Source organism: Pelophylax lessonae (assembly GCF_965119305.1).
Source record: "Pelophylax lessonae genome assembly, chromosome: 4".
Taxonomy (NCBI): Eukaryota; Metazoa; Chordata; class Amphibia; order Anura; family Ranidae; genus Pelophylax; species Pelophylax lessonae.
In genome coordinates this window covers 302,220,179-302,245,608 of record NC_138771.1, presented here as the reverse complement: position 1 = coordinate 302,245,608, position 25,430 = coordinate 302,220,179, and the positions used below count along the sequence as shown (strand labels likewise).

Below are 25,430 nucleotides of genomic sequence, written 5' to 3'. Positions count from 1 at the left end.
TTGCGAGAGTCCTGAGGGACACAGCCACAGATCCTCATTCCCAGGGGGATCGCTTTGTCAAGGTCCAGAGCCATCTGCCAGCAAAAGCACAAGTTATCCAAAAACCCAGCCCACATCACACTTTTCTCCCTCAATGCCGCTGGGAGACAAGAGCGTGCCCATCTACAGCGTGCTGTATCTACATCCAAGTAAAGCTGAAGGGGGGCCTCTGCACAGCAAGAGACTGCCGCCTGGCCCTAGAAGTTGGTGAGCAAGCCACAGGCCCACATTTCTCTCTGTTATTTCTCACAGAACCGCTGAGAGCAGGACATCAAGCATTAACCACTTCCCACAATATTATGTACCTGTACCTTCCCCCCTCCCCCTCCTGCCGCTCTACCCGAGTCTCCTGTCCCGTTTTTAAGAATTTAAAAACACTGATCTTGCTGTTTTGAATACTTTGAGGTTCAGAGGAGGATTTTGGGGTCTTTTAGACCTCAGATCCCTCCGTAAAGAGTGCCTGTCACTGCCTATTACTGTCACAAGGGAAGTTTACATTCCTTGTGACAGCAATAAAAGTGATCAGAATTTTTTTTTTTAAAGGGACAGTGTAAAATAAATAAATAGATAAATAAAAAATAAAGTTTAAAGTGCCCCATCCTTCCGTGCTCACACGCCAAAGAAAACACATACATACAATATCTCACAAAAGTGAGTACACCCCTCAAAATTTTGTAAATATTTTATTATACCTTTTCATGTGACAACACTGAAGAAATGACACTTTGCTACAATGTAAAGTAGTGAGTGTACAGCTTGTATAACAGTGTAAATTTGCTGTCCTCTCAAAATAACTCAACACACAGCCATTGATGTCTAAACCGCTGGCAACAAAAGTGAGTAAACCCCTAAATGAACATGTCCAAATTGGGTGGAATTAGCCATTTTCCCTCCCGGGTGTCATGTGCCTCGTTAGTGTTACAAGGTCTCAGGTGTGAATGAGGAGTAGCTGTGTTAAATTTGGTATCGCTCTCACTCTCTCATACTGGCCGCTGGAAGTTCAACATGGCACCTCATGAAAAAGACCTCTCTGAGGATCTGAAAAAAGTATTGTTGCTCTACATAAAGATGGATTAGGCTATAAGAAGATTGTCAAGACCCTGAAACTGAGCTGCAGCATGATGGTCAAGACCATGCAGTGGTTTACCAGGACAGGTTACACTCAGAACAGTCCTCACCATGGTGGACCAAATAAGTTGAGTGCACATGCTCAGCATTATATCCAGAGATTGTCTTTGGGAAATAGACGTATCAGTGCTGCCAGCATTGCTGCAGAGTTTGAAGAGGTGGGGGGTCAGCCTGTCAGTGCTCAGACCATACGCCGCACACTGCATCAAATTGGTCTGCATGGCTGTCGTCCAGAAGGAAGCCTCTTCTAACGATGATGCACAAGAAAGCCTGCAAACAGTTTGCTGAAGACAAGCAGACTAAGGACATGGATTACTGGAACCATGTCCTGTGGTCTGATGAGATAAACATAGTTAGTTCAGATGGTGTCAAGCTTGTGTGGCGGCAACCAAGTGAGGAGTAAAAAAACAAGTTTGTCTTGCCTACAGTCAAGCATGGTGGTGGTAGTGTCATGGCCTGGTGCTGCATGAGCGCTACCAGCACTGGGGAGCTACAGTTTACTGAGGGAACCTTGAATGCCAACATGTACTGTGACATACTGAAGCAGAGCAGTATTCCAACATAAAGACCCCAAACACACCTCCAAGATGACCACTCCCTTGCTATAGAAGCTCAGGGTAAAGGTGATGGACTGGCCAAGCATGTCTCCAGACCTAAACCCTATTGAGCATCTGTGGGGCATCCTCAAACGGAAGGGGGAGGAGCTCAAGGTCTCTAACATCCATAAGCCCTGTGAGGACATCATAGAGGAGTAGAAGAGGACTCCAGTGACAACCTGTGAAGGTCTGGTGAACTCTATGCTCAAGAGGGTTAAAGAAGTGCTGAAAGAATAATGGTGGCCACACAAAATATTGACACTTTGGGCCCAATTTGGATATGTTCACTTAGGGGTGTGTTGAGTTATTTTGGAGTGTTAAGTTTATCTTGGTCTAATCAGACCACAGGACATGGTTCCAGTGATCCATGTCCTTAGTCTGCTTGTCTTCAGCAAACTGTTAACGGGCCTTCTTGTGCATCATCTTTAGAAGAGGCTTTCTTCTAGGATGACAGCCATGCAGACTAATTTGATGCAGCGTGCGGCATATGGTCTGAGCACTGACAGGCTGAGCCCCACCCCTTCAACCTCTGCAGCAATGCTGGCAGCACTCATACGTCTATTTCCCAAAGACAACCTCTGGATTTGACGCTGAGCACGTGCACTTAACTTCTTTAGTCGACCATGCCGAGGCCTGTTCTGAGTGGAACCTGTCCTGTTAAACTGCTGTATGGTCTTGACCACCGTGCTGCAGCTCAGTTTTGGGGTCTTAGCAATCTTCTTATAGCCTAGGCCATAGACCATCTTTACGTAGAGCAAAAATTATTTTTTTCAGATCCTCAGAGTTCTTTGCCATGGGGTGCCATGTTGAACTTCCAGTGACCAATATGAGAGAGTGAGAGCGATAACACCAAATTTAACACACCTGCTCCCCATTCACACCTGAGACCTTGTAACACTAACGAGTCACATGACACCAGGGAAGAAAAACTGCTAATTGTGCCCAATTTGGACATTTTCACTTAGGGGTGTAATCACTTTTGTTGCCAGCGGCTTAGACATCAATGGCTGTGTGTTGAGTTATTTTGGGGGGTCAGCGAATAACACTGTTATACAAGCTGTACACTTACTACTCTGCATGTAGCAAAGTCTCATTTCTCCAGTGTTGTCACATGAAAAGATAGAATAAAATATTTACAAAAATGTTAGGGGTGTACTGACTTTTGTTGAGTTACAGCATCCAGAAGAGGTTTTTTAAACATCCAGTGTGCACGAGGCCTTAAATATTTAAAGTAGTACTAAATACTGGACATTTTTTACCTCAGTGCATTAAAGACACCTCCCCCCCCCCCCTTATACTTACCTGAGCCCTATCCCAATCCAGCGTTGTGCCTGAGTGCAGCAGCCCTGCTCTCTCTTCTTCTCCAGCAGCGGGAGCCTTTGGGGCCTATGTTGTCAATCATATCATGTGAGGAGTGAACTGAAGGGTGGGGCAGAGCCACACTGTGTGTGTCAATGGATGGGAACACGCCTGTATGTGTGCCACTAGAGGAAGCAGCTTCCTTTGGCGCACAGAGCGGCTTCCTTTGGCGCACAGAGAAGAGAAGGGAGTAAATCCCCCTTATGAGTTATGTGAAGAGGAAAAGCTGCCTGCCTTTAAGAATGTTGTGTCAAACTTGACACCTTGGACAGAGCTGATGGAAGAAATTGAGAGAATACAATACTTTTACCGAATCACTTGTGCGAGTAAATTTTAGCTTTTGAGCTATGTAAAAAGCAAGCCTACAAGGCAAAGCTTAAAAAAAGCTTATTTTGCCATACTTCTAATGTGGGTCACAGTAGTGCATTTACTTTTGCACTCATGTGACCCAGGAGTGCAAAAGCTCGCTGTTGGCTGACATCACAGAGCTGCTCCACTCTGTGGATGTCTCCTGACAATAATGTCAGGATCCACCCAGATGGCAGAGCAGAGAGCCCTCTGCTCAGTCAAGACTAATAACTGATCAGCAGTCATGTGATCACCCAGTTCTTGGGCTTAGAGTCAGCGGGGGATAGGTGCAGATTGATGCTGCACCAGATTGATGCTGCAACCATATAGGTGAGTTTGCATGTTTTTTTCTTGTTCAATCTGATAGGAGAAAAAAACATAGTACAGTCATGAAGTGGGCATCACACCCAAATGAAGTATTATACAAATTACAAATGAACAGATCACCAATTTATAGCAGTGGCTCAGACTGACAAATAGCACCTAACAAAAATAACAATAGGGGTCACACACCCTATAGTATGAAAACAATGAGGGTTATCGGGTACAAGAGGGCTGAAACCCAACAGAATGGAGAAAGTGGGGTGAAAATTAGCACTGGAAACCAATATATATATATATATACCAAAGGATACAAGAGAGAAAGAGCAGCAGTGAAGTAGGAATTTGGTATGAAAAAGAAGCAAGAGGTCAACTGCACAGGACCGGGGAGGGTAACAGTTAGTAAACCAACTGGTGAATGTGAAGTTATGGCTCCGGTAGTGTGGAGTCCAAGCCAAGGAGTAAGAAGTTGTCTACCCATGACTGCCAGATCCTTACATGTTTAGAAGCTGTGCGAAGCGAGGTCACCTAAATTTGGTTTGAATCATGGCCTGTTTATTTTAATTTTTTGTCTCCACGATACATAAGGTGGGAGTTTTCCTGGTTTTGGCAATGGTTTTCTTAGACACTGTCGTGACCTGTAGAAAAAGATTTTGTTGGGCTTTCTTGAGATTCAAAGAGCAATAATTTAAAAGATTCAATAGATTCAAAGAGCGAAAATTCAGGGCCTGGGGCTCTGAGAGTGCCAACCACTCACTGCAACCCTGACAACATGTTGGGGGGGGGGGGGGGTAATTAGGCAAAAATTTTGAGATCCTTGCCAGGATCAGATACCAGCACATTAAGACTTTATAATTGGTTTAAAACATTTGTTTGTTTTTTCATACCCACACTTCTCCTTTAACAGAAAAACATGTGACAAGGATTACAATGCATTATATTAATATGCAATATTTCACATTTACCGGACAATAAAACCATATTTAAACATTAAAAATATTATTATTGTATATTATTGTATTCTTGACCCTAAAATGTAAAGATAATAAACCTGTACAGGTACCTTTTTTTTTATTTTAATTTTTACAGTATATGCTACATACCATTATCAGTTAACTGATTCTTTGAATTCGTATAGTTTTTCTTTGCTAATAGATTTATTTCTACTGTTTGAAAAATAGCAAGACATTTACAGAAATAATAATACTAAGCAGACAACAAAACCACTAGATTTTTTTCTTCTCTGAGCTGTGCTATTTTACAAGAGTTCTCTGTGCTCATGCGTCCATGTAATCCTTTAAAATGATTATATCCTTGGCACTGTAATTAAATACAGGTTGATTGGAATGCATTACTTAATGCATAGGATCTACAATCTTAAGGATGAATCACAGTCTTTGCCAACTTCTGACACTTATCTTTTGCCAGCTCTATAACACTGATACTCCATGTTTCTTACAACTTCATCTGAGCCACGGGTTTGTCACTAGCTACGAATGCCAAAATACAAATACTTAACATGAAAAAAATATTGAAGTGAGCCAAGAAAATGGTCTGTTTCGAAGCAGGTGTATTAGAAACCTGGTAAGATTACTTTAGATGTCAGAAAGTATGCAGGGTAACATGAGCAGATAGCTTGCAGGTGCTAAAGAGAAAAATAAAGTTGGGAAGTGGGAAATTGCAAATCTCTGAAAAATCTAAGAAAAAGTCTAATTCCCTCATACACCAGGAAAAAGGTTAGGTCAAAAATAAGAACCTATAGCAATGTATACCAAAAAAAGGTGACTGTAATATTAAAACAATAAACAACTATAAAATAAAAACTTGATTATAGTAGAGCGTTCAAAGACAAGTAGCCATACTGCCCCTTCAGATCTATACACTATGAACTTTGTGCAGTACATTGTGGTGCAGCAGAATGCACATGCATTCATTTATGTTCTATTGACACTGGTCACCATGAAAATAGAAATGTTGAATCTCCCCAGTAGAGACACAGAAAGCAATAAAAACTTGACAAGTTTGGTTGACAAGGCGGTTCTAACTGTCCCTTACTCTCCTGCTGGAAAAAATCGGATTTTTGTAAGATCTTACCGTAAAATCCTTTTCTCTTAGCTCATTGACAGACGTAGTCTTCTTGATTCACAAGAACTGGGTTATGTTGTCTCCGCAGGAGCAGGACTAGGCAGAAAGAAAAAACGTTCTGGCTCCACCTTAGGGGCAGTCCCTGAGGGTATATCCTCCCTCTCTCTGCTACAAGGCATCAGTTCTGTCACAAAGCAGCAACAGAGAATTTAACCCAACCCAACTCAATGATAGAGGGGCGGGTACTACGTCTGTCAATGAGCTAAGAGAAAAGGATTTTACGGTAAGATCTTACAAAAATCCGATTTTCTCTGTCGCTCATTGACAGACGTAGTCTTCTTGATTCACAAGAACTGGGACATCCAGAAGCAGTGCCACAAATGAGGGGTGGGATTGACCGAAATCAAAATCCAATCTAGAAGGCCCAACCGGTGCCAAACTAGAAGTTTTAAAGGCTCATTATAAACAAAGAATGAGACTCAAATGAAAATTTCCAACGGAAAAAACCCTCGAGGCAGACCACTGGTCTCCTCAAATGGCGGCCTGCAAAACCTTGCGGCCAAACGAGGCATCAGACGATGCCATTACATCAACTTTATAATGTTTTGTAAGGGTATGCACCGGCGACCAGGTAGCCGCCTTGCACACCTGGACCACTGACGCCTGATGGCGAAAGGCCCATGACGCACTAAGTGCCCGAGTGGAGTGCGCCTTAACAGGGAACGGGGGCTCCCGACCCTTAAAGAGGAAGTAAAGTCAAAAAAAAAAAACGAGAAAAAAAAGCCCTGTAAAGAGAAAGGCATAATGAGCTAGTATGCATCGCATACTAGCTCATTATGTAGTACTTACCTTAAAACGAAGCCCCCGCCGTGCCGCCACCTCAGCGACAGGACGGCGACATGTCCTGCCATCCCGCTTCCGGGTTCGCGTCCTCCGGCCATCTGATTGGCCGGAGGCGCGATCACATCACTCCCGTGCATGCGCGCGGGAGCCGCCGTTCACGGCACTGAGCTCTGAAGGAACGGCACGGGTGGCCGTTCCCTCAGAGCTCCTGCGCCGATGACGTCATCGGCAGTTTGCGCTGTAAATATCTCCTAAACGGTGCAAGTTTGGGAGATATTTATAGCACCTATAGGTAAGCCTTAATATAGGCTTACCTATAGGTAAAAGTTATACAAGAGGGTTTACAACCTCTTTAATAGAATAAGCCTGTACCACCGTCTGTCTGATCCATTTGGAAATAGTCGCGGCAGATGCAGGCAACCCCTTTTTGGGTCCATCCGGGATCACAAAAAGTGAATCCGTCTTGCGAAACGAGTCTGTCGTTTTCAAGTATACCCTGATCGCCCGGACCACATCCAAGGAGTGCAAAGCAAACTCCCGAGGACGACTGGGCATAGGACACAGGGAAGGTAATACAATTTCTTCATTCAGATGAAATTCTGAAACCACTTTTGGTAGGAAGGATGGATTCGGACGAAGAACCACCTTATCTCTATGAACCACCAGATATGGGGAACGACAAGATAATGCGGCCAGTTCTGACACCCTGCGTGCAGAAGTGATAGCCACCAAGTAGGCCACCTACTGGGACAACGTAGGTAGAGGAATCTCCCTAATATCTTCAAAGGGAGGTTTCTGAAGAACCGACAATACTAAATTAAGATCCCAGGGTGGTAACGGCACGCGCACTGGCGGAGCCAGATGTCGCACCCCCTGGATGAAATTCCGCACCAAGGAATGAGTAGCCAAAGGCTTCTGAAAGAAGATAGCTAAGGCTGAGACCTGACCCTTGATAGTACTCAAGGCCAGTTTCTGCTCAACCCCTTGTTGCAGAAAAGCTAATATTCGACTAACCGAATAAGACCGTGGACGGAACCCCAGAGGTTCACACCATGCAATGTAGGACTTCCATGTGCGATGATAAATCTTTCTGGAAGTCGCTTTCCTTGCTTTAACTAGAGTAGGAATAACTGAAGCTGACAATCCCTTGTCCTTCAGCACCTGGGTCTCAATAGCCAGGCCGTTAAAGCCAGCGATCGTAAAGCAGGATGGAAGATCGGTCCCTGAGACAGTAGGTCCTCCCTGAGAGGAAGTCTCCACGGGACGTCCGCCACCAGTCTGACCACGTCGGCGTACCAAGCTCGGCGAGGCCAGTCCGGAGCTACCAGGATTACTGGAATTCCTTCCTCCTCTATCCTGCGAAGAAGTCTTGGCAGTAACCCGAGAGGAGGGAAGGCATACATTAGCTGGTATTGCCCCCACGGGGCGATCAGTGCGTCTGCGGTCTCTGCTAGAGGATCGCGGGAGTGAGCCACGAATCTCTGTACTTTCCTGTTGAATCGTGATGCCAACAGATCCACATCCGGGGTGCCCCACTGTAGGCACAACTGGTGGAAAATTTCTGGATGGAGGGACCATTCCCCCTGATCCAGAGTCTGACGGCTGAGATAATCTGCCTGCCAATTCTCCACCCCCGGAATGAACACCGCAGAGATAGCTGGAACAAATCGTTCCGCCCAGCGAAGAATGCAAGCCACTTCTTTGGCCGCTCGGACACTCTTGGTGCCCCCCTAGTGATTGACATAAGCCACGCCCGTGGCGTTGTCCGACTGGATCCGAACCGGGCTGCCCTGGAGCTGCTCGGTCCAGTGAATCAGACAAAGTCTGATCGCTCTCAGTTCCAATACATTTATCGGCAACCTGGATTCTTCCAGGGACCAAAGTCCCTGGACAGATAACTGACCGAGAATTCCTCCCCATCCGGATAGACTGGCATCGGTGGACACTATCGTCCAATATATTGTCAGAAATGACTTTCCCTGGCTGAGCATCGGAGACCGAAGCCACCAGACCAGAGACTCTCTGGTCTGTTTGCTCAATCGGATCCGATTGTCCAGGGATTCCGGATTCCGATTCCATCTGAGAAGAATCTCTTGCTGAAGAATTCGGGTATGGGACTGGGCAAATGGGACTGCTTCGAAGGAAGCCACCATCAACCCCAGAACCCTCATGCAAGTTCGAAGAGAAGACCAGCTGTTGGATAGTAACAACTGGACTGCTGATTGAATCTTCCGGAGTTTCCCTACCGGAAGGAAAACTCTTGACCTGACTGTGTCTAGAATTAGACCCAGATATTCGACTTTTGCTGGTTCACCAGCCACCCGAATTCCTGTAAAGAAATTATAGTAATTTCTATGTTTTGTAGCAGGGTCTGAGGAGACTCTGCATGAAGCAGGAGATCGTCTAGGTAACCTAGAATCGATATGCCTCTTTGGCGCAGTAGTGCCAACATTGGGGCCAACACCTTCGTGAAGACCCGAGGAGCCGTGGCGAGACCGAAAGGTAACGCCACAAACTGATAGTGGTTCTCTTCTACGGAAAAGCGTAGAAACCGCTGATGTCCTGCGAAAATGGGAATGTGAAGATAGGCGTCCTTGATGTCTATGGACGCTAGGACATCCCCTGGATGCAGGAAGGCTGCTACTGTGCGAATGGATTCCATCTTGAATTTCCTTATGTTGAGAAAGGAATTGAGTGCCCTTAAGTCCAGAATTGGACGCACTTTGCCCTCTTTCCTGGGTATTGTAAATAGGTTTGAATAAAACCCTTGAAAACGTTCTGTCCAAGGAACGTGGACTACCACTCCTTGTTGTAGTAAATCCGTGACTGCTCTCCGCAGATCTTCTAAACGATCCGGGGATAGTCGGATATTGGAAGGGAAGAATCGCGCCGGTGGGAGCGATCGAAACTCGATCTTGTCCCCTGACCTTATGACTTCGCAAACCCACTTGTCCGGGATTCTGGAAAGCCATGGATGCGGGAACCGGCGAAGACGTCCCCCTACCCCAGTTATGGGTGGGGGCGCACCTTCAGGCTTTGGACGATCTATCTTCAGGTCTGGAGGGGGCGGGCTTTTGCTTGCCCGACCAACGTCCCCTGAAGCCTCCTGAAGGAGCTTTGGAGGACTTAATTTTTTCACCCGCGGGACGAAAAAACTTTTTGTGAGCCGAGAAAGAAGGCCCTCGTCTTTGACGAGTTCCTTTACCCTTAACATTTTGCGGTAAAAAGGTGCTCTTTCCACCCGTGAGATCCTTAATGATCTCATCTAAGTTGGCTCCAAATAGACGCTCTCCTAAAAAGGGGATATTTAGCCAATGCTTTTTTGGAACCTTGGTCGGCTAACCAACCTTTTAGCCACAGTGTACGCCTGAGAACCACTGCTGAAACTGATGCTCGCGCCAATAATGGAGTGGCGTCTAACGCCGCATCACACACAAACTGTAACCCCTGTATCATTTGTTCCAACAAATCTGATACCGCCTGAGGGACCTCTTCTAAGTCCCGGCGTAACCACTTGGTCCATTCAGTTACAGTCTGCGAAACCAGACCAATAGCAATTATTGGTCTGAAAGCTGATCCAATCAAGGAAAACATGGTGCGAGACATAGCTTCTATCTTGCGATCCACTGGATCTTTAAAAGACGGAGCGTCTTCTAAAGGAATAATCGTGGCTTTATTCAATCTAGCAATTGGTGAATCCACCACAGGTGGTTCTGTCCATTTCTTAATGAGGGTTTCCTCAAACGGATAACGCCTGTTAATGCGTTTAGAAATAGCAGAGGTGCGTTTTGGCAGACTCCATTCTTCTTTGATTGGATTGCCAAAACATTTGGGCAATGGAAAAACCTTCGCCACTTTGATGCGTTTTTTAGTCCCAAAAGGGATTTCAGTTTCAGCTATTTCCGACGGAATACCCTGTAATCTTAAGGTTTCTTGAACAGATACAATGAGTGCGTTTACCAACGCTTCCTCTCGGGCTATGGCTGATGCCGAAACATCCTCCTCACTGTCTGAAGAGTCAGTACCCGAGACACCAATCCCAGATGAAGTACCTGCAACTGCAGAAATAGGCTCAGATTCTGAATCCGAAGTTTCAGATAATAAGGGGTTAGGCGGGGGTCGCTTTCTTGCGCCCTGTCCCTGACAAGCCACTTCTACCCGAGACACAAAAGTTTCCATAATAGCTGACAATGATTCAACCGTCAGTGGGGTGCTGGAGGATCCTGCAGACACCTCGAGGGGATCCGGTGGAGATACATGAGTGGCAGGGTCCATGTTAATTCAGAACACCTCTGCCAGAAAAACAAAAAAACTTTTTTTTTTTTAAATAAAATAAAAAATACCTCTTTTTTTTTTATGTGTCTCCCCCTAGCGCAATAGCGCCCCTCAGAGTACCTGCTTCTCGATCCCCACAGAGAGAGAGAGGGACCCCCAAGGCTCACCACCCGATGCAGAGAAGTTTCCAACCAACTGCAGTCAGCGTCTGTCTCTTACAGACTGGAAAGAGCTGTGTTCGTTTTCCCGGGTAGAAGGACGTGGCTCAGCCCCCTGTGTACGCCTTCCGGCGTTCCCAGCTCTCCACGAGGTAGCTGGGCTCATCAAACATGGCCGCCCCCATACGGGAGACAATAGACTCCAAAAACATGGCGGCCGGCGTGACCTGAGGACATTCATTCACCCGGTCTACAGCAAAATGGCGGCGGACTGCCGAAATCGTTTTTCCCAGCACATCCACCTGCATCTCTGCTAAGTGGCGGTTTATCGATCTGCAGGAGGTACACTACAATTAAGGTAGGATTATACCTCCTATGTCTGCTGTAATACTACAGTCTGCTGGGTAGAGTGTTAGCTCTCAAACCAAGTCCACTTCCCACCAAACACATACTGTATTTACAAGGGGGACTTTTAGTGTCAGATATATACTGACCATGTATGGAGGGGCCCATAATTCATACTGCCTCATAACGAGGAAAAAAGGGAACGTTTACTCACCATACCGAACCGACAGGCACCCTCTCTTCACAATACCCTCTCCACCGGGGTGGGGGGTTGTGGACCACTCCGGACGCCTCGACTCTCTGGTTCCTGGCGTCCAAGCGAGACTTTTAATTCGCAAGGTCAGTCCCTCCAATGGGACTCCGTCGCGGCCGACCCAGCGCGGAGCTCTGGTCTGCACGCGCTCGTAGGCAGAAACCGGGGTGACCACTGGATCTCAACATCCAGCCCGTCGCCCGGCCCCGCATACTTACTTGAATGTGTCGCGGCCGACCAAGCGCAATGCAATGGTCTGCGCGCGCTCGTAGGCCGGCTGGGGTGATCTCACAGGAAAAAAACACTGGAGAAAACTACCTAAAAAATATTTTTTCTAAAGAAAAAATCTTGCCAGGACCAAAAAGATCCCAGCAAGGAACTTAGGTCCTTACTCCTGACTAGACAGAAAAAAACTGATGCCTTGTAGCAGAGAGAGGGAGGATATACCCTCAGGGACTGCCCCTAAGGTGGAGCCAGAACGTTTTTTTCTTTCTGCCTAGTCCTGCTCCTGCGGAGACAACATAACCCAGTTCTTGTGAATCAAGAAGACTACGTCTGTCAATGAGCGACAGAGAAAAAATGTTTTTGCTATAAATATCATAAAAATAGAAATGTTGAATCTCCCCAGTAGGGACATAGAAAGCAATAAAAACTTGACAAGTTTGGTTGACAAGGCGGTTCTAACTCTCCTGCTAGAAAAAAAATAATGTTTTGGCTATAAATACTAGAAACACGTGAAATTCAGAAAAGGTTGATCAGTTGTGTTTTTTTTCACCCAACTTTTTAAAAATGTGTGAGCCTTTTAAATTTGGAATTACCAAACCAGAAGTTCCAATTGAAATCCAAACCAAACTCTAAAAAGTGTGTACTACAGAGCAGCAAATTATGCAAAATTGTGTAGAATTATTTGGAAATCTTCTGCCAGTCTTAGGTGATGGGATGATGGGGCTCAAAAATGGAAAAATTGTGACTTGGCCTGGGGAAATCAGAAAAACCAGCAGGAACTACTAGCAGCACAGTAACCCCTTATATGTAAACCTATTGAAAAAAAGTATTCCCATGGGTTTTGGAGAAGTGACAGCTTTGGCATGCTAAAATCAATGTAGGTGTAAGAAGTCACTAATTCCAAAAATTGAACCAGAGATAGTAAGCTATTTACTAACTTACAGTTTGGGCCTGGCAGGTGGCAGGAGCCTTGGGATGGCAAAGTAAGAAGAACAATTAACATAGGTGCAAAAGTAGATTGAGCCACCTCAAAGTTCGGGAAATTGTATAAAGGATAGCTCTTTATTGCTCAGAGTTTGGACCTGGTAAGTGGTAGGAGGGGCTGCAAGGTAACTAAAACAGTATGCAGGGGTGCACATTTAGAGATAGTAAAATATTATTCCTTTACTGACTGACACTACTTTTACTGACTTTAGCACAGCAGAAGGTGAGAGGCAATCTCTCCAATGTAAGGGGAATTCCACCCCTAGACATTTGTTTTTGCTGAAACAAGTGTCCCAATTGCAATATCTCCCCTCTACTTCTGTTCTGGTGACAACTTGAAATGTTGTATTTTTCTTTGCTTTGAGTCCTGGTGGTAGTGGTCACCAAGGCAAATAAAAAGTGTGTATCTCCCTAGCAGCAGTTGAAAAGTACATTCTTGTGAGCTCTGGGGTCTTTAGTGTTCCTAAAATCTTTCTGGAAGGATGGTGATGGCATTCTAGTATAGCAAGTATAGTAATAGTAAGTAAGGTAAGTATATTTTTAATTGCTTTTTCCTACAGGTGTGTTATATTTACAGCTATCATGAGTCAATATAAAATGAGGGAAGGGAGTTGATACTGTAATCTATTTTCTCATCACTATCTAATTCTTCTAAAAACTGGGTGTGCTACGAGCATATTCGTAAAACAATAAGATCTATGGGGCTCAAATCACAGAATCAGATTGTGGAATCTTATCAAACAGCTCTTTTTATTTAAATAATTATAACAACAAATAGCTGAATGTAATATTATATTTCACTCTAATTCCAGTAACTAAAACAAACATCAAATGATGCAAAAATGTATGTTTTATTAGCTTGGACTCCAGCTGGCTAAAACTTGGGTCATATCAAATCAATTAATGGGAGGTGACACCTGACAAGATAATAGAGCCTGCTTATGAGGCCCAAAATTTTTCCAGCAAACGCACAAATCCTCCTAGATCTATTGCAGATGTATCAAGCCTGCTGGAAGTAATGGTGCAAGCCAAGAGGCTAGTCTCCTATCGACTCCAAGCTCTGGATAATACCAATGGGAAATTATATACACAAAGGGTGCACTGGGGTGACAAATGAAGATAGAGATTTGTCCTATTGAAGATCCTAGGAGTTTGACAAAGCTAGCACACTGCTACCAAACAACTAGCTTTATCTGATTACATTCTAACATTTGATGACTATCTCCAGCAACCAACACAAAGGCAAGCATTTTCCCTTGACAGCACAAGTTGTTTTCTAGGTTTACACCAATAGAACTGAGAACACTAATTAATTCACTTGATTAAACATGTAAAGCATATGATACAGAGAGAAAAAAGAGGCTAAAATAAACCTGTGTTTACAAAAAAGTGCACAAAGTAAACTTTAAAATGTGAAGGATTGGGAAAGATCTGTCTGGTTGGCTAATTTCAGTGAGACTGTTTCTATAAAACCAAACAGATAAGGTATACACTGTTGCTAAGTGTCCAGTTAAATCCATGTAAGCAGCCTCTTTTCAGTTGGCAAAGCCAGCTGTCAGAAGCTGATAACAGCTTTCCTGAATTGACTTGTTTGGAGGCATCAGTGTTTCAACCCCCAAGTTTTGTTGATCAATGCTAATAGATGGGAAAGGTCATCTTACTGTGAAAGTTTTAAAAATGTATGTGTATATATTTTTATATACTTTTACCCTTTCTCTTGTTTTATACTCCAGAAGTATTGTGTAAATCACATAAAACAAAAACGGTATAGAGTGATAGGCCCACAAATATGAGTTCTAGTGGATACGTGTATTTATCTAACTATATTAAATATTTTGAGGTTGATTTACTTAATCATTTGAGAATGTTCAAACAATAAACTGTGTAAAGATTCTCTTCAATTATTCAGAATATCCTTGAGTTAATCTGCACATGACTGAAGAATTGAAGTAAAACTTTGGGGACATTCTCAAATTCTTAGTAACCCAGCCGTATTGTTGTCATGAAAAACATGGGCTTAGAGTATATCTCCGACAAATCATTTTTTTTTAGTTTAGCAGGGACTATGGCCATTTTTTAATATAGAGTAGGTAAGGTTAGAAACCCTGTCCGGTTAGAGTCCCACTGTCAAAATGCAATAGCTCTTTGGGAAAGATTCCTTCGCCCACCTCAAAATGTATAAATGGGGAATCGGTTATGACCCTTCTATGGTGAGCTAAGGCCTGGTGACAACAGGTAAGGAGGAATTTCTAAGAGAGAAAAAATAATAATAAACACATACATTTTTTTCAAAATAGAGTAGGTAGAGTTAGAAACCCTGTTAGATTTTTATTGCTATTTGTGTTGGAAATGTTTTCTCTTTTCTTGTCTGGGTGACAATGTTGTCAGCAGGGCACAAAGTGATTGATTCATCTCATGAGCATCTGCAAGTAACTGAAATATCAGTTTTAGATTATGTGATACTTCAATTATTTACTGGGAAGAGAAGGAGCCTCAAAGCCAAAAAGATAAATCAATTCCAGATGTTACTAGTGTAAAATATTGTCTCTGTTCTAACTTTATTACATCTATTGTATGAGTCTTATACAAATACTATCATATACATATCTAAATCAATCAGTAAAATGGAAATGATTGCTACTTACAGTCTTCAAACCTAGAAATGCTCATTGATTGAGCTGTGCGACTCATAGTGGGGCGTGTATTACGAAGCTTTGAATACATTTTTACTGCTTGGGCTCTTCTTTCCTCAGCCATTCTCTGCCTCTCCATTTCTTGCCTTATGCTGAGGTCCAGTACCACCGGATTTTTCCTACGAAGAAACTGAGGCCTTAATTCTTCAGTGCTGTCTGCTGAGAAGATGGCATCTCTGTCTTCATACTCTCCTTCACTGGGTTGGGACCCTGGAACAAATATGGAAGGAAACAAGACCCAAGTTCATTAGAGTAATGCTCACAAAAAATTCATGCATGAAGCTCCATCATATAACAGTGTCTTTGAGAAACAGAAACATTGAGTTACAGTACAGTTTAGTAGATTTTGACTTTTAGTGAACCAAATCCAAAACCATTTCACAAGAATTCCTCTCTCTAATTTCAGAAAGGTAACATGAACAAGATACAGCAAATACATATAGGTGCATCTCAAAAAATTAGAATATCATCAAAAAGCTAATTTATTTCTGTAATTCAATTCAAAAAGGGAAACTCATATATTCTCTTGGAGTTTAGGTCAAGTGAGTTTGCTGGCCAATCAAGCACAGTAATACCATGATCATTAAACCAGGTATTGGTACTTTTGGCAGTGTGGGCAGGTGCCAAGTCCTGCTGGAAAATGAAATAAGGCATCTCCATAAAGCTGGTCAGCAGAGGGAAGGATGAAGTGCTCTAGAATTTCCTGGTATATAGATTCATTACTCACAGAGTGATATATTTCCAGCATTTCTTTCTTTTAATTTTGATGATTAAAGGCTTACAGCTAGTAAAAAACCCAACATTCAGTATCTCCCAAAACACCTGTAAAGGTTTTTCTTTAAATGGCCTCTCAGTCTGGTTCAGTAGGTTACACATTCATGGGGACGACTGCTGACTTGACAGTTGTCCAGAAGGTCATTGAGACCCTCCACAAGGAGGGTAAGTTATAAAAGGTCATTGCTATAGAAGCTGGCTGTTCACAGATTGCTTAATCCAAGTACATTAATGGAAAGGTGAGTGAAAGGAAAAAGTGTGGTAGAAAAAGTTTCACAAGCAACAGGGATAATCACAGCCTTGAGAGGATTGCGAAACAAAGGCCATTCAAGAATTTGGTTGAGATTCACAAGGAGTGGACTACGGCTGGTATCCATGCTTCAAGAGCCACCACACACAGATGTATCCAGGACATGGACTACAACTCTTGCATTCCTTATGTCAAGCCACTCCTGAACCAGAGACAAAGTTAGAAGCATCTTACCTGAGCTAAGGAGAAAAAGGACTGCACTGTTGCTCGGTTATCCAAAGTCCTTTTTTTGGATAAAAGTAAATTTTGCATTTCATTTGGAAATCAAGGTCCCAGAGTCTGGAAGATGAGTGGAGAGGCACAGAATCCAGGTTGCAAGTGTCCAGCGTGAAGTTTCCACGGTCAGTGATGATTTGGGTGTCACGTCATCTGCCTTTGTTGGTCCACTGTGTTTTATCAAGTCCAAAGTCAGCTCCGCCCTCTACAAGGTAATTCTAGAGCACTTCATGCTTCCCTCTGCTGACCAGCTTTATGGAGATGCTTATTTCATTTTCCAGCAGGACTTGGCACCTGCCCACACTGCCAAAAGTACCAATACCTGGTTTATCATGGTATTACTGTCCTAGATTGGCCAGCAAACTCGCCTGACCTTAACTCCATAGAGAATCTGTGAAGTATTGTCAAGAGGAAGATGAGGGACACCAGACCCAACAATGCAGATGAGCTGAAGCCCGCTATCAAAGCAACCTGGGTTTCCATAACACCTCAGCAGTGCCACAGGCTGATCGCATCCATGCCACACCACACTGATGTAGTAGTTCTTGCAAAATAACCTCGACCAAGTATTGAGTGCATACTATACTGTACATGGACTTACTTTTCAGTAAGCCAACATTTCTGCATTAAATATCCTTTTTTTTCTTTTAATTAGTCTTATGTATTATTCTACTTTTCTAAGATAATGAATTTTAGGTTTTCACTAGCTGTAAGCCATAATCATCACATTTAAAAGAAATATATCACCCTGTGTGTAATGAATCTATACAATATATGTTTCACTTTTTAAATTGAATAACTTAAATAAATTAACTTTTTGATGATATTCTTTTTTTTTAATGCACCTGTATATTTAATTTAAGGGGAAAAAGTATTTCAGAAGAGACATGGGTTTTTCTACATTTAAATTACTTCATGACCAAGGTTAATTTGTGCCTTCATGATGGCAGAGAGTTTTTCTTTTGACTGCTAGTTCTTTGGATTTTCTTCCTCTGCTCTTGATATCAGTGTACATTAATGGTGATGAAAAAGCAGTGTTTATGCCACAACACTTAAAAGTGCATTGTTGTTTTTAGACATGTGCGGTTTGTTTTGTTCCGAATAGATATTCAGACAAATTTTTCATTATTCAGAGATTCGGATATGTTCAAAATCCCTGAATTACAGTACAAATGAGTTTTACCAAAATCTCTGGATAACTAAACGAAACGAAATCCATCCAAATTTCTGAAATTCGGATTGAAATCTAATGTTATATTGAATTCCATTCCAATGAACTGTACACATTGTTGAAATCAAAGACTGTGTGTGTACATTTCAAAATAATGCTGTTTTTCGAAATGTCAAAGTCAAAAGTCAAAGATGATTTAAAGAGTTTTTGTAATCATTTGATGAAAATTTGTCTTTTGTTTGTTCACTTTGCAAGTGTAAAATTGATAAAAAGAAACCAGTAAAATTTAAAAGCATTTGTTCTTGACATTATTTTTTTCTCAGCTGGTTAAAACTTTTGCACAGTATTGTAAATAGTAAAATGTTGAAAGTAAGATACTACTTTTTTTTTAATTAGAACACTTTGCATATTTTGAATAAACTTATTATTAGAACAGAATATCAAAAGAAAAAAAAATATTCAGCGCAGAAAAACAAAATAATGGTATAACCTCATGGAATAAAAAATAGAAATGCAAGCTGAACACTACATGGACAAAACACACACCCCCTTGATGACATGTAAAACAGAAAATCAGTGCAGTGCAAATAACCAATTGATAAATGAAAAAACTCCATATAATATATCATAGAGGTGTACAGATGTCAACAACGGTGGGAAACAGAAGTTGTCCAATGTAGACAAACAAATGAAAAGGGTGAGTGCAGCCCATCCATCTCCTTAACCAGTTTTACCGTGGCAGGCTGGCTTGGCTGCACGAATTGACGTAGTACTATGTCGGTTATGCGCTTGGTACTGCGGGGCGAGCCCTAGGCAGCGGAGATGCATGGGGCTGGCGGCACCGACAGCTGCCGGCCACCCGCAATCGCTTCCTGCTGAGAGAGAAGAACGGTCGGCTGTTGTAAACACAGCCAACCATCCTTCTCTCTGAAATGATCACAGAGCGCCATTACTAGTAAAAAAAATTAATAAAAATGACATAAATCTTTCCTCTAGTTTAAAGACGCGATAAGTTTTGCGCAAACCAATCAAAATACACTTATTGCGATTTTATTTTTTTACCAAAAATATGTAGCAGAATACAAATTGGCCTAAAAGGATGAAAAAATTTGATTTTTAAATATTTTTTGGGGGGAATGTTATATAGCAAAATGTGAAAAATATTGTTTTTTTTTTCTTTCAGAATTGTTGCTCTTTTTTTTGCTTATAGCGCAAAAAAAATAAATTGCACAGGTGATCGAATATCAACAAAAAAAAGCTCTATTTGTGGGAGAAAAAATGACATTTTATTTTGGTACAGCGTCACATGACCGCACAATTTTCAGTTAAAATAACGCAGTGCCCTTATCGCAAAAAATGGCCTGGTCATTAAGGGGGCAAATCCTTCCGGTCCAGAACTAGTTAATAAGACCTAAACGGTCAGCAATCGCTCTTCCACATCATGGGGACACATAATCCACTGATCGTTCTATGATTCTGTTGCCAATAGCTCAGGATGTTAGGAGCATGTAAATAAAAAGTAGAACAATCTAGTGCTCTCAGCATAAAACACTTGTTTATTGAGAAGGATAAAAGTGCACTTATAAGCATAGCATTTGTACCAAGTGCATGTATAAAAACGTCTTGTTGTACAGACAGTGAAACCATGAAGATGGCCGCAGGTGACGTCATAGGTAGCTCCTCCCCCTGTACGTGGTACGTCTGCAGGGATCGTAGCCACGTAGACAACCTGCTCTTAGATGGGAATCACCCTAGCAACCAGATGCTACCTAACCAGTCTCTCCAGATGGGCAATTAAACAGCGTGCTGAATTCAGGGAAAAATCCCGTAAGAGGCGGCTACGCAATGAACAGAACAACCTTAAGGGGGGACTCCACCCGATATTGAGAGACATACCACATCATAATAGATAAAAGAAAAGGAATTGGCAGCACTCCAGGTTGAGTCAAAATCCAGGTTTATTGACTGGACATCCAAATATGACAATCGTGACAAGGTAGACGCGTTTCACACACTGACTGTGTGCTTAATCATCATAATCATGAAGAAGCCAATACAACCCTCCAGTATCTTAGTGTTATCAGAGAGAGAAATAATAAGATAAAATAATAATAGTTAATAATGCGTCACACCACAGCCATCCTTTCACAAAATGATAACTAAGATCACAAGCAAAATATAAAAATAAAACTATCTGTCAGAAATAAAACAGTTAAGATCAAAATCTACATTCAAGCCTGCAGGTGTCAAAACCTTAGTTTCATAGATCCAAAAAGACTCCCTGCGGCTTAAATGTCGTACATAATTGCCACCCCTCCAATGTCTAGGGACCTTCTCTATACCCCAAAACTTAAGACTACTAAGGTTTCTATGAAGGCGAACCCTAAAATATCTAGACACACTGAGTCTTGAGGCCCTTCTTGATGTTGTTTATATGCTCGCCTATCCTGACATGCAAGGCCTTGATGGTCCTGCCAATATATTGGAGCCCGCATGCACACTCGAGAATATAAACAACACCTTGAGTGCTACAGGTAATCAAATCTTTTTTTTTTTATACTGTTTCTGTGTAGTAGATGAACTAAAATCCTTTTGTTTTGCGATGTTTCCCTTAACACTTTTACAAGCTGCACACCTACCACACGCATAAAAACCAGACAAGAAAGAAAAAAGTCTATTGTTAGGACTTTTTGTGATCGTGACACATATTAAGTGTTAACAGGCGATCTGATGTTTAAGTTTAAGGATAAGTTACACTCTTTGGGGGAATGGGGCAAGGAGAGAAGGGTTCTGAATCACAAAAAGGCTCTCTATCTTGATCCGTTATTTTGCAGAACCCCCATCATGTACTTTCTTCTCAAAATACACAAGAATATAGAGCGTCCTTCTGGTCACCCTATAGTGAATGGGATCGTTTCTGTCACTGCCAGGTTAGGAAATAAATTTCTTCCTCCAGCCTGTAGTTCTCAAAACAGATGCCTATCTTAAGGATATGAAACATGATATCCAAATTTTAGAAACATTAGGTAGCACTTCTTCTAGTATCCTAGTGACGACCGATGTTGGGTCGCTATACACTATCATTGGGCATAAGGATGCCATGTCATCAGTTAAATGGGTGTTGACAGGTTCTGAGCTCACTAGAAGACATAAGAAATTTATTCTTACAAGCTTAGATTTTTGTCTGATGAAAAATTATTTTTGGTTTGAAAGTTAGTACTTCCTGCAGACCAGAGGATTGGCTATGAGCACTCAGTTCGTCCCTAGTGTGGCCAGTTTGTTTATGGCCCTACTAGATAATGAAGGCAGTTACACAGTTGTGAAAGGCACCCTATGGAAAAGGACAATTACATTAGCCACTATTTACAGCCCCAATACAGCTCTGGTCAGCTTCTTCAGAAACCTCACACCAATTTTAGCATCCTTTCAATCCGGAACTCTCATCCATGGAGGGGACTTTAATGTTGCCCTTAATCCTCTTGAATACACATCCAAAGGCAAATCCTCACTAACTTATAAAGCCCTTCATCAAATCAAAACCCACTTTACAAGAACTCAACCTGCATGACTCCTGGCGTCTCCTACACCTGGACACGAAAGACTACACATTCTTCTCCCCCCTACACAACCCTTATTCCAGAATAGATTACCTCTTCCTATCGCAAAAAGACATATCACTTTTATCCAAATCCAGCATCAAATCAATGTTTATATCTGACATCCCTTGATAAAGTCACATGGGTAGTGACGCAACGCGCGTCGGGAAGAGCCGGGTGACGTCACCTCCGTGTTTACGGCCGTAGCCGGAGGTTCTACAGTGTATTACTTTTGCTCGTTTGTTGCTATTTGATTGTAAGTGTATCTTTTATTGTAATTAAACTGGTTTTGAAGTTACTGCACCATGAGCGTCTCATTTTATATCCTTTGAGGCGGAGCGGCTTGGAGTGAGCATATTGTGCAGCTGAAGATCGTTACTGCATTGTGAGATCGATGTACTGTGAACATCAGTGATTACATGCCCACAAGAGAGGAGAGAGGTCGTAAGCCCATTTCAAAGGAAAGCAATCGGCTTGTTTGGATTACACACATGTGCAGATAGTGTGTGTGGGAGGTAAGCGGCCACTACACACCTGTTTGTTGGAGATTGGATCGATATCCAGATTATTGATGTTATATTTTACGATTAGTTGATCCTTTGAAGATTTATTTCATTCATCTTTGATTGTATATTGGACACTGTGGGATTTTCTCAGATACTTATATTTTTATACACAACTTTTTATATGAATTGTTTTATGAAATATTTTTAAGAATTTTTTCATCACATATCAGTCATCAACGATTATATTGATCATCGCCCTTTTTCATCGATTGCATTGATTTTGTGATTGCATTATATATATATATTTTCTTGGGATTGACACACTATTTATTTATTTGAGGACTTTATTTATGCAGAGTCTTTTCAGAGTCATCCACTGAAGATCTTTTGTGTATAGGCTCGCTTTTACAGTTTTATATTGAGGATGGATTTTACTTCGAATTTTTTGCATCAGGTTTAATCACATAGAGCACTATCCACAGTGGTGGACATCGTTATTGTCACAGAGTGTATCACATTTAATTATGATTTGAATTAGTGCCGATTTTCTACACCATACACGTAATGTTTATATCTGACCATAATCCTATCACTATCACTCTAACATTCCCTGACCAAATCCAATTCACCAAAACCTGGAGAATGGACTCTTCCTTGCTGACAAATTCTGGACACACGACCACCATTAAAAATCAAATTGCAGACAATTGCAATACACCCGATGTCAGTCCCATCACACAATGGGAATCCCATAAATGCATTATAAGAGGCATCCTAAGAAAAATGGCTGCCACCCGCAAAAAAATGAATCAAAAACTCATAAACAATCTTCTCAAATGAATATAAACACTCGAGAAAGCCCATAAACTATCCAAAGTACAGCATCTTCTAAGTGATGCCGAACAAACCCACAAGCAATTAAGAGAGGAACTGGGCTGCAAAATAAGAAAAACACTTTTTTATGAATTTAGCAATAAAAGCGGAACATATTTGGCCAGAGCCCTGATTTCCAAAAAAGTGAACAATACAATCCATTCCATACACACATTCTCATAAATTGTCCACTAATGATGACATTGCCCATCATTTTGCCTAATACTTTTCCGAACTCTATAATTTACATCCTGAGCAAAGACCACCTAAAGACAACAGATTAAGGAAAACCATTATTGAAGATTTCCTAAAGAAATATAGCCCCAAACCAATATCAAAACAACAAGCCCGAAATTTTGACGGACCAATGACTTCTGAAGAATTTAAAGCAGCAATTAAACAAATGAAAACAGGCAAGAGCCCAGGCCCCGATGGCTATTCCCTCGCATACTATAAAACTTTCCCGGATCTTTTGACAGACCTTTTCTGCCCCACTTAGCTAAGAAACACAGACCTAAAATTGTTTGCAAAAATATTGGCCACTAATTACCCTAATACCAAAACTAATCAACAAAGACCAAGTTGGCTTTATCCCAAGCAGGGAGGCAAGGGACAATACCCTTACAGCTCTTAACATTCACCACCTACCTAAAAAGACCAAACAACTCAGATTTTTCCTTTCCCTACCTAGATGCTGAGAAGGCATTTGACAGGTTGGCCTGGGATTATCTTGAGGCTGTCTTACACGCAATTGGCTTGGGAAACCACCTAATTCAATTCATTTTATCCCTCTATGTTGATCCTACTGCCAAGATTCGCGTGAACGGCCTCCTGTCAGACGCCTCCTCAATCAAAAACGGCACCTGCCAACCTCCTCCACATTTGGTGGAACTGCCCCAATTTATTTTACACTACCGTTCAAAAGTACGGGGTCACTTAGAAATGTCCTTATTTTTGAAAGAAAAGTACTGTTTTTTTCAATGAAGATAACATTAAAATATTCAGAAATATAGTCTAGACATTGTTAATGTGGTAAATGACTATTCTAGCTGGAACTGGCTGATTTTTAATGGATTATCTACATCACTCTTGTGTTCTAATGGTACATTGTGTTAGCTAATCATATTAAAAGGGTTAATTGATGATTACAAAACCCTTATGTTAGCATAGCTGAAAACTGTTGTGCTGATTAGAAAAGCTTTAAAACTGGCCTTCCTTTGAGCTAGTTGAGTATCTGGAGCATCAGCAATTGTGGGTTCCATTATACTCACAAAATGGCCAGAAAAAGAGATATTTCTTCTAAAAACTCGACAGTCTATTCTTGTTCTGAGAAATGAAGGCTATTCCATGCGAGAAATTGCCAAGACACTGAAGATTTCCTACAACGGTGTGTACTACTACCTTCAGGGAACAGCACAACTGGGCTCTAACCAGAATAGAAAGAGAAGTGGGAGGCCCTGGGTACAACTAAGCAAGAGGACAAGTACATTAGAGTCTCTAGTTTGAGAAATAGATGACTCTTAGGTCCTCAACTGGCAGCTTCATTATATATTACCTGCGAAAACGCCAGTCTCAACGTCCACAGTGAAGAGGCCACCCTGGGATGCTGGCCTTCTAAGCAGAGTGGCAAAGAAAAAGCCATATCTGAGACTGGGCAATAAAAGGAAAAGATTAAGATGGGCAAAAGAACATAGACATTGGACAGAGGAAGATTGGAAAAAAGTGCTATGGACAGACAAATCTAAGTTTGAGGTGTTTGGATCACACAGAAGAACATTTTTGAGATGCAGAGCAAGTGAACAGATGCTGGAGGAGTGCCTGATGCCATCTGTCAAGCATGTTGGGGGTAATATGATGGTCTGGGGCTGCTTTGGTGCTGGTAAAGTGGGAGATTTGTACAAGATAAAAGGGATTTTGAATAAGGAAGGGTATCACTCCATTTTGCAATGCCAGGCCATACCCTGTGGACAGAGCTTGATTGGAGCCAATTTCCTCCTACAACAGGACAATGACCCAAAGCACACCTTCAAACTTTGCAAGAATTATTTAGGGAAGAAACAGTCAGCTGGTAATCTGTCTGTAACGGAGTGGCCAGCGCAGTCACCAGATCTCAACCCCATTGAGCTGTTGTGGGAGCAGCTTGACTGTATGGTACGTAAGAAGTGCCCATTAAGCCAATCCAACTTGTGGGAGGTGCTTCAGGAAGCATGGGGTGAAATTTCTTCAGGATTACCTCAACAAATAGAGGGGCACCCCAAGGATCCCCTCGCTCTCGGATTGTTACAAACGCATAGACATAATAGCAGAAATGGAAGAACTTATTTCAATTTCT

General features: G+C 42.1%; 1 protein-coding gene across 4 annotated transcripts in view; it reads right to left on the bottom strand.

Moving 5' to 3' along the window:
* Positions 1-25,430, bottom strand: part of LOC309552023 (uncharacterized protein) — a 472,505-nt gene that overhangs the window by 154,052 nt on the left and 293,023 nt on the right. For all 4 annotated transcript variants that reach the window (XM_082252767.1, XM_082252768.1, XM_082252770.1 and 1 more), the window contains one exon: positions 15,605-15,862. In XM_082252767.1, coding sequence (XP_082108893.1) covers positions 15,605-15,862 — 258 coding nt within the window. The remainder of the gene's footprint in view (positions 1-15,604; positions 15,863-25,430) is intronic.